At 42.5% G+C, this 10,445-nt stretch overlaps 1 protein-coding gene across 1 annotated transcript; it reads right to left on the bottom strand.

Annotated features, from left to right (window-relative positions):
- Positions 1-9,492: 9,492 nt before the first annotated feature.
- On the bottom strand, positions 9,493-9,818 carry SERTM2 (serine rich and transmembrane domain containing 2). The gene has a single exon (XM_049644896.1). It carries the CDS (start codon positions 9,816-9,818, stop codon positions 9,546-9,548), a length of 273 nt encoding a protein of 90 aa, XP_049500853.1. The 3' UTR covers positions 9,493-9,545.
- Positions 9,819-10,445: the final 627 nt, after the last annotated feature.

Below are 10,445 nucleotides of genomic sequence, written 5' to 3'. Positions count from 1 at the left end.
TCCCCGTATCGATGTTGATTTATGTTGATTTTTTCTTTTGAGAGGGCCGTCTTTTACTCCTCTATTCCATAGATTAAAGAGTGTCTTTCCCTAGTGTTCCATGTAAAGATGTACACACACGCACATACATGCTGAGCTCATATATTGTGTATACCTATTTATATACATGCACACATATAGAATCTCACAATTAGAAGCCCCTCAGGCCGTCTTCCTAGCCAATATATGAATTGTTTCTGTAGCATTAGGTAGGCAGTAGAGCATAATGGTAGCAGATGGCTTCTGGGGTCAGTTGACATTGGGTTAGAATCTCAGTTCTGTGTTATTTATTAGCTGTGCGACCTGGGGCAAGTTATTTATCCTTTGTAAACTTCACTATTCTTATGGGTAAAATGAAGATAATAATGATATCTACTTTGTGGGTTTTGTTGTTTAAATAAGAATGCATGTAGAATATTAAGCATATAGCTTAACATAGAATAAGTCTTCAAAATGTGTTAGTGATTGTTATCATTATCTCTGATATGGTCATCAGCCTTCTTTAACTCTTTCAATTAATATCCTTCTCTACAAAACACACACACACACACACACACACACACTCACACACATACACACACACCAGTACCCTGCTGTATTTTGGGGAATCTCCATTTATAGGAACACAATAAGCTAATATTCTTTGCCTGTGAACCCTACTGCCTTTATTTTTGTATTTTACTTTTTTAAACTCCACTCCCTTTAAACTCTATTTGTGAGTCCTAGTTCTGCCCTTTCAAACAACACACATTAGGTCTCTATGACTTCAATAGGACGATTCTTCAAAGGTTTGAAATCAATGTCTCTTATTCTCCAGAACATTCTCTACTCACAAGTCAGAACTCTGGAGTATAAATATGTTAAAATTAGCTAGCAGATTTCAGCATCGCCTACATATTTATTACACTGGTGAACAAGTATTGGACAGTCTAGTAGTCTGAAATATTAAATTTTGAAGGACTTGATTTATATGTGTAATTAGCTTGTCTCCTGGCATCTGATGAGTTTTAGTATCTAAGGTTTGGGGTAAAAAAAAAGTCTTCTATTTCTCTTATTAACCTTTGTATCCAAGTTTCTGCTTTTACCAAATTCACCATTTTTGTTCTTTGTTTTTGCCTTCCGTGCCTGTAGTCCATTTTCTGTACCATGGCACCATGTAAGACACCACTATGGTCCCTTCACATACCAAAGTATGGATATTTCCAGGCAGCATGGGTTGCAGACTTTAAAGAAGGTTTGGAGGCATGGAGGAGGGTTACATTTTAGGGCATCAGAGCAAAAGCCTTAAAATTGAACATTAACCTTATTAACAGCAATGGTTCCCTTAGAGTTCTTCTAAGGGAAGAATCTTCATTGGTTATCTCTCTTGCTTGGCTCCTAGCCTCCTACCATGTTGCTAAGTCCCCTGTCTACTTTGTTTTTTCTTTTTAAGTTTATTTATTTTGAGAGAACGAGTGCGAGCATGAGCATGGGAGGGGCAGAGAGAGAGAAGGAGAGAGAATCCCAAGCAGGCTCCACGCTGTCAGCACAGAGCCTGACTCGGGGCTCACGAACCACAGGATCATGACCTGCACCAAAACCAAGAGTAGGATGCTTCACCGACTGAGCCACCCAGGTGCCCCGACTTTGTATTTTTTACCTGTCATGTCTGTTTCATGCCCAACAACTGCGCAAATACACGTTCATTTCTTACGTCAAAGTTTACCCATCTATTTCTTGCTTCTAGCCCAAACCAGCTATACTCTGAGGGTTGTCTTTCCACAATTAAGATGGCCTATTATAAGTGTTTTGCCAGATAAAGATAGTTTTCTTCACAAGAATTCTGCTCCCAGCAGCTCTTACGGTAACGCTTTGTATATCCATGCTACACAGCCATGGTATAAGGAAATATACATATGTCCACAATGAAATATGTGTGGCATGCATGCTTCCATTATCCTTTTCACCTTAAAAGACATTAATCAACCACAACATGCGTTTCCAAAATTGGCTCAAAATCTTTCTCCTCCATGGCTGTAGCTCCTGCCAAAGAGCCCTTTCTGATAAGGTGCCAGAATTCTAGGGACCAAAGAGGGTCCCAGCTTCTGGGCTCTGGTGGTATCTCTTCTTCCCATTGTTTCTTCAACCCTAGGACTGGTTGTAGCTTTCTGCTTCTGCTAATCCATAGGTTGTTATGCTCTCCCCATTTTTCGCCCATCACATGTGTTATCAAGTCCTTGTATGAAATTCTCTCCATTTGAAAGCTAGAACGGCTTTGGCTTTTCTGATTGGAGTGAATGACACAACCCCTTTGAAAATCTGTAGCGTGTTTTATCTCTTTTTGGTACAGTCCTATTCAGTAACCCCCCAGTCAGATCTTTAAGGCATCCCAACATGCCTCTTTACTTCTGTGCTGGATATTCCCTGTCTTCTCCACATCCATTGGGACAGGGCTTCTCCTCTTTGCTCTTTGCTTGGGAGGCTGGTCTCTATGAACTGCATCACCTGGACTTGCTTGCCCTCTGGCTCCCAGGTAGATTCAGTCTGTACCAGCAGAATGGAAGGGGAAGGAGAAAGTGGGATATTTAATTCTCCAGCCCCCTACTGGCTTTGCCTCTTTATATCTAGGGTCATAGGTTGATAGCTTCTTCCTCGTGGCTACATGGCATGCCAGATTCCAATCGCGATGACCTCCCCTTCCCCCCTGCAAGCCTAGGAGTGGCTTTCTGCTTCTGTCAGTCCTTGGGTGCTCTGCCATCTGTTGTTGGCCCTTGATCCTACCCTCCCCTGTATAGATAGTCCCTCCTTTAAAGTTTCTTTATTTGAGAATGCTGTCTGCTTCCTGCTTCCTGCTTCCTGACTTCCTGCCAGGACCATGACCAACACGATCCTATACTTGTATTTGACAACCCACCCTTTTTCACTACTCTTTGTACCATTCTATACCTGTACCTACACTGCTCCATTGGTTTCTGGCTTCTGACTCTTGGCTCTATTTCCTTCTTATCGATGGTCCTGCTCCTAACCTTTGTACTTAGTGCTTGACTTTGGTCTCCTCAGGCTGAAATCTTCCCTCTCCCCATAGGACTTTGGCTCTGACCCTCTCTCTACTTCTTCTGCTCCCAAGTGTCTCTGGGAAATCTAAGTTTGAAAACCCTTAAACCTAATCTTCTTTCCCAACCTGCCTGACAAGTAGTTAATCATCCCAAAGCAGGGAGGAGCATATTTGGGCATATTCTCGGTTACATTACTGTCATTCTTTCTTTGGTCTATTCTACAACCCCTCCCTGGGAAATCTCATCCATTAACACCTCTGACATTTCTGTCTTCAGCCCTAATCCCTCATGTGAGCTCCAGACCCATATATTCAACTGCTTATTGAATATTGCGTATAGATGTCTCAAAGGTACATCAAGCTAAACATGTCCTAAACCAAATTCATATCTCCTTTGATACGATTATCCTCCAGTGTTCTGTATGTCAGTGAATGAAGGCACAAGATCCTGATCAAACCACAAACCAGTAGGTCATTCTAGACTCTTCCTTCTTAATTACCCCAGTTACCGCTTATGCAATTCTTCTCCAAGTAATGCTGATTTTATCTTCTAAATATATCTCAAAGCTATTCACTTCTGTTTATCCCTACCCACTACCACTTGATGGCAAGTCTAAGGGATTACCACCCTTCTCCTGAACCACTGCCATAGCCTCTCACGCGGTCTCCCTGCATCCATTTTTGTCACTCTTCAGTCTCTCCTCCACGATGCTGCCAGAGGTCTCTTCTTCTCCATGCTGAAAATAAAGGAAAAAACCTATAGCATTGTCCACAAGGCCCTGCATGGGCTTGTCCCTGCAAACCTTTCCGGCCTTCAGGAGACTTCTCCTCACTCGCGACACTTCTTCAAGTGTGACAGGTTTATTTGATTTCAGAATCTTGGCACACGCTGCTCTCTCTGTGGAACGCTTGCCCTAGTCTCTCCTTGTACACATCTGCTAGATTTTAGCTTAGGTTGTTATCTCCTCAGGAAAGTCTTCCTTGACACTCTAGGCCTGGCAAGGCGGCATCTCGGCTACTCTGTGTGTACCCAAGCACCCTGTACTTCTCCTTTGTAGTGCAGTATTCTCGTAATTATCCGATTGCTGTTGTCTATCCCAGTAGGCTATTACCTTCACCAAGGCATAGACTGTGCCTTGTGTTCTCTGTACACGCAGTAGGTGCTGAGTAAATGTTGAATATTGAATGGGTAAATGAATGGACGAATTTAGGTACTTAGCATCTTTGCCAGATTGTGAGCTTCTTGACTACAAACTTTAGATCCCCACAGAACCTAGCCCAGTGTATGGTGCGGTCTCTTTCATTCTCTTCCATGTTTATGTATGATGTAATCAATAAATACTTGATGTGAAAATGAATTGGAATACCTGGAACTGCTCGAGCTATTTTTCAAAATCTCACCTGTGTTTAATATGTGCACTTCCTTTTCCTACTGTATACGTGTTCCATAGTTTTGTCTCCTTTTCCTGCGGGCATAGCAATTCGTTCTCTGTGGCCGGCAGAAGCTTCGTTAGCCAGTAATTTTCTCCCTTTTAATGTCATTGAATTTATTACAGAGCCCAAAAAGAACTGCTGTGTACACTTAGAACACTATACAATTTGTACAAAGTACACGATTTTTACCTAAGAGGAAGTGTCCTCATTTCTAGGGGTGAGGGGAGAGATAATCATGCATATGAGGGTCTGGCATGGACTGGGAACATTCAGTCAAACCATCGGAGGATTGGGATTTGCATGGCGGGTGATAGTTCATCCGTATTTCTGCATCCTCCCTTCATTCATGTCAATTAAAACTGCAGGATCTGCCTTTGTGTAAACTTTCCTACAGTCTTTGAATATGCCTCGCCGTGGCGCTAAAATTGAAGAGATGAAGAATTCTGCTTAATTTGTTTTGAATTTGGGTATAGGGAGTTGATCATCTATAGAGCTCAACTGTTGCTGGCAGAACTGGGAATATTGGAGAATGGATAGCTTTGAAACAGCTATTCAGGGCTCGGAAGCAAAGCACGGCGGGATGAGTACTAAACCAGGCGTCCAAAGACTGGCAGGGTAGTCTTGACTCGGCCTGTGTGTAACCACGAATGCCTCCGTCACCTCTGTGCCCACGTACAACAGACTACAATACCTCCACTCAGTTACTCACAGGGTTGCTGTGAGGATCAAATAAAGAAAGCACAAAAGGAAAGATAGGTTAAAAAAATGCCCTACGAGGCGCAGGACATGTTGAAAGATACTGACACTTTAGATGTCTTATGGCACACTTACCCCAGGTCACCTGCACCGGCGGCTGAAACTCCATTGTCCATTTTGCACATCTGACTACTACAGAAACAAACGCATCAATCACTTTGCAAGTCGGAAGAAAATAAAGGCTGGGGAATGGGGGAATCGGAAGAAACAATGACACCTCAAAGTTATGAATCCCACACATTGGCAGTTGTTACCATTTATAATGGGATGAAGAGACTAATGTGCTTTTACATTCTTCAGACAATAGATACTTGTTATCAGCAAACCAGTTTATTCTCCAGGGATCAAAAATGACATGCTAAATAGTCATTGAAATATTATACTTCTGTTTTTATACAATATGAATCTCTTTCAAATATTGACAGCTTCAAACAGAAGAAACCCAATTTTTTCTTTCACACAAGTCTTCATTTTGTTAAAAAAAGTTGTTCCTTTAGCACAAATGCAGGTGAGTAAAATGTATTACTAAATATAACCATTTAATTGCATTAGGTGGACTCCTTTTCACCTACTTAGTAAGTTTGGTGGGGTCTGCAGCAGTGAAACTCAGTTATGAGTCCAAAGCTTCAGATTTGGCATGGATGGAAAGATAAGGCTTGATGAGCCCATCTTTACTTGATTAACCTTAAGATTCCCTGCCTAATACATAATACAGAAGCCTTTTACAATATGCCTTGTTTGATACAACCCACGATTCTGAAATGTATGCAAAGTACATTTTTAGAAATTGATTTAATTTTTTGAGAGAGAGACAGAAAGGGAGAGAGAGAGAGAGAGAGAGAGAGAGAGAGCACGAGAGGGGGAGGGGCAGAGAGAGAGGAAGAGAGAATCTTAAGCACGCTGGGCATAGAGCCCTACACGGGGCTCAATCTTACGACCGTGAAATCATGACCTGAGTTGAGATCAAAAGTTGGACGCTTAACCAGCTGAGCCAGGCACCCCAGAAATTGAATTATTTTTATTTTTATTAAAAAAATTTTTTTAACGTTTATTTATTTTTGAGACAGGGAGAGACAGCATGAACGCGGGAGGGTCAGAGAGAGAGAGAGGGAGACACAGAATCTGAAACAGGCTCCAGGCTCTGAGCTGTCAGCACAGAGCCTGACGCGGGGCTCGAACTCACGGGTCGCGAGATCATGACCTGAGCCGAAGTCGGATGCTTAACGGACTGAGCCACCCAGGCGCCCCAATTATTTTTAAACATATTAGGAGAGGTTACCATTTAGAGAATTCATGTCGTGAGTCTTTTTATTAGGTTGAGTTACATGAAATGGCTGATATCCGAACACTTTTTGACATATGGAAATGGCAATTTCATATGGGTCAGCATAATAATAAGTAATAATAATAAATAATGAATAAATAAATAATAAATGAAGCATCAGTCTTTCATCTTAGAACAGAGTACATCTACATAGAAATAACCTGCTTATATACATTTAGGCTACCGTGCAGTTTTTGGAGAGTGGGGAAGGGGGAAGGAATTGCCAAGTCAGCATTGTGGATAGATGGATAAATTCAAATGATGCCCATGGAGTGCTCTAGCTGACTCTTTGAGCAGTAATATACGTTAATTAATATACTGAGGGAGAGAATATAATTTAATAGAAATGGAAAAATTCTTTTCTTTATAGTCAGTTTGCTACGATGAAAACCTTCAGTTTATTTTCCTAAAGATTAAATACCATGTGAGTCACCACAACAACACGTCTGCTTAAATGCATCTCCATTTGTGTCATCACTGGAACTTGTGGCGGTGGGGGGGGGGGGGGTCATGCTGCTATTTTAGTGCAACTGTGCTGTGTGCTTTGGTTAATGCTCAGTAAAGATCTGGATCCCATGGGGTAGTTGTGATGAAAGAGGGTGCTTGTTTTCCAGGTGAGTCACCTAATCATAAATCAGGACTCTCGCTCCAAGCCAGTGACTAAAGAAGAGGTGTTAAACTCTGGACATGCGGGCTGGGGAGGTCAGGTGGGCAGGAATAGATGTGTAGTCTGTCTGTTCATCAAATCTGGCAACAGGGCACTGGGTAATCTTGCTATTCATCGCTGTCGAAAGCATAATCAGTTCTTTCATGTATCCAGCCACGGACTTCTTAACTGTAAAGTGCATTCAAATACTGTGAGCACAAAAGGGGGTGCCTGGAGCGAGGGGATATGTGTGTCCTTAAGAAGTTGTGGGGTATGCTGCCAGCCTTCGATGAAGTGCGTGCGTGTAAGGCTGCCAAAGAACCAAAACCTTACAGAGGACATGGAGTCCGGGTGTTGAATAAAGACACAACTCGAACCACCAGACGCAATAACATAAAAGTCACCATGCGTTTTGGAAAATAAAAGGCCCAGAGGGAAGTGTACGCCCTGAGTCTGAGCCTACCTGCTCATCTCTTCTGAATGGTGCAGAACGCACCTGCTGTCTCTTACGATCCGCTGTTGTATCAGGTGCGCCAGAGTCAGCCTTTGCCGCCAAGTTTAGCTCTGCGTGTGGGGATTCCACACCCTGCAGCCCCTTGGAGAGAGGAGTATTGGCAAATGACTGTGTATAAAAGTAGAAAGCACTTGGGAATTTCACCACCAGGCTAGATTTAGATCAAAGGGGCCAATCTAAATTGGTAACAGATTAGTGACAGCTGCATGCCTGGTAGAGGTGGCGTTAACCTAACATCCATACCATTTCTCTTCCCACCACTGCAGTTCCCGAGGCAGCACCCTGTGAAATGTGGTGACCATCTTTTAGGTGCAAGTGAGAACCGATTTTTTTTGAAGCAGGTAGACTTTTGTTTGTTTGTTTTTAAGCAGGTAGAATTTAACACACGTGTATTAGCTTTTGGGTGGCAAGTATATGACCAGCCTTCTAATTTGTGATTTGTGAACAGTACTCACCTCCTCCGGGTTCCCTTTTGGAACGTTCATTTTGCCAAAAATCAAATTCTTCCCTCACTCCCGGCATACCAGGCTACTTATGAGAATGGGATTTTTAAAAATATATTTCTCTCATAGGTAATAAGCGAACCACGTCATCTTTTGGCAGGGATCAGGAAGGGAAACACATTTTCTGGGAAAGACAAATGTGACAGTTGAGGACATTGATCTTAATAAGGATTTGTAGGGGGGTGGTGTTTACTCCTTTCCTCCCTTGTCTTTTTCTTACCCTCAGATCTAAAAGGAGTCCAGTGATAACTAAATAGCTCTCTGATCATTTTTCAGAAAGAAAAAGCTGGCACCCAGAAGCTTGAATGGTTTGTCCAAAGCCACAATCATTCAATGACAGAATACCAAGATTATTTCCTTCCTGCTTTAAAGGATAGCTGAGTCTTTTTTGCCAAGGCCATCTTTAAACAAAGGTCATGTTTGTGTGCAACTCTTCAGGAGCGTGATGGGGAGGGAGAAAAAGGTAAAGAATTTGCACGTATAATGCAAGATTCATTGTCATGAGCACATTTTGACTCAATCTTCCCTTGGTTTGGGAGAAGCTCATCATTCTGAAGTTTTGTAATACATCTGCCATTATCTGAGTTTTTAAGAGTCCAGTAATAGTAATAACACAGATATAAAATGCACATTTCCCCTCTCTAGGTGAATTTGCTGACTAGAAACTACTTTCTGCGCACTTGCTCTTTAAACTGAGACAGTTTCTTTAAATTTCTTCTTTCGTTTGGGACAAACCCTTTGACCTTAGATGATAAAATCACGGCTCCTTTGGGAAAGGGTTCGTGGTCCTTTCCATTAACCTCTGACATGATCTACCTTCATGTCAGCAGAGGCGACTCTTTAGGGTAAGTGCTAAATTAAAACTTGTCCTTTACTGGGGGGGGAACCCTCTTTGAACAATCAGCCCCTTCGAGAGCAGATTTTTCTTGTTCTTGGAGCTTCCAGGGATCCTGTGAATTTTACAATAGCTGCATATGAATTTCTGTGGTCTGAGGTTTGCTCACGGCCCAGGCTCTCTTTGGTTACTATGGAAACCTGCCCTCCCAACCAGCTGCCATTTCCTTTATTTCTGGCAAAGAGTGAGTCTTAAGCCTCTTAGATAGCCCACAAACAGAATCAAGATCAAGAAGAACACACACACACACACACACACAAAATACATGAACAGCTTGTTAAATAAATAAACAACTTGTTGATTCCCTCCATGGGAAGCCACATGCAACAAAAGAAAATTTCCTGGACATCACCATAGAAGGGTTCACTGAGATCCACTAAAGCTCATATTCATCCCGGCTTTAAGGAGTGGGGATCCGACTCTGCATCTCTACATCTGTGAATTGAGGAACGCTTTCTGTGCTCTCGGAAGTGATGGGTGAGATGACATGTTTGAGCCGAAGGAGCATGGTGAAGAGCAGGATGAGGAGAATGGCTAGGAGGCTCAGGAATAAGCCCACATACATGTAGAGGTTGGAATACTTATCGGAAGTGTTATCAACCTCTGTTGCCAGGGTGGGGAAATGGGCGCGGCCAGTGAGATTTCCATGGTACTTGAAATGCACCTCCGTCATCACTCAAGACTTCAGTCGGTACCTGCTTCTATTTGCTTTCTATTGCCCTCGAGGCATTCCACAGCCACATAGACTGTCTCTGAGTATCCTGGAGGTGTTCTAACAATCTCATGCAAAGCAATCACGACCCGGACCCCGTCAGTAGCGCACAGGCAAGAAAATGGTGATGTTCTAATTTGGCAATTGCCACGCTCTGTCCTCCAGCACAGCACCCCTCTCTTACACAGGTTTCATCGGAAATTCTTAATCATTAAAAAAAATAATATACAAATAAGTCTTTTATTTTCCACAGTCCTACTCTTACACAGATTGAAACAAATGCGGCGAAACTGCTTTATAATACTGGCATGGGGACAAGAATCTCTGAGTATTAAATCAGACTTTTTACTCTGTTTTGATAGAGGGAGAAAGGCTTTCTGTTTTATGTATAGCTCATCTAAATATGTGCACTAATTATGTGGATTTACTTGGGTTCTTCTGTGAGGAGCCGTTCTAAAGGCTTTTGTATGTTTCAGACTCAGCATATCTGACTTTTCACCCTTCTTGTCTTTCTGAATCTCCCCTAAGGATGGAGCTTGTAAGATTCCTGCCCCAGCTGCCACAGCTCGAGGGCTGGAAGTCTAGAGG

This window comes from Panthera uncia, chromosome X (assembly GCF_023721935.1).
Source record: "Panthera uncia isolate 11264 chromosome X, Puncia_PCG_1.0, whole genome shotgun sequence".
Classification (NCBI taxonomy): Eukaryota; Metazoa; Chordata; class Mammalia; order Carnivora; family Felidae; genus Panthera; species Panthera uncia.
This window is presented reverse-complemented; position numbering and strand designations above follow the sequence as displayed.

Coding starts and splice junctions, on each gene's coding strand:
- SERTM2 (XM_049644896.1), bottom strand. CDS start 9,818: ATGACGGAGGTGCATTTCAAGTACCATGGAAATCTCACTGGCCGCGCC.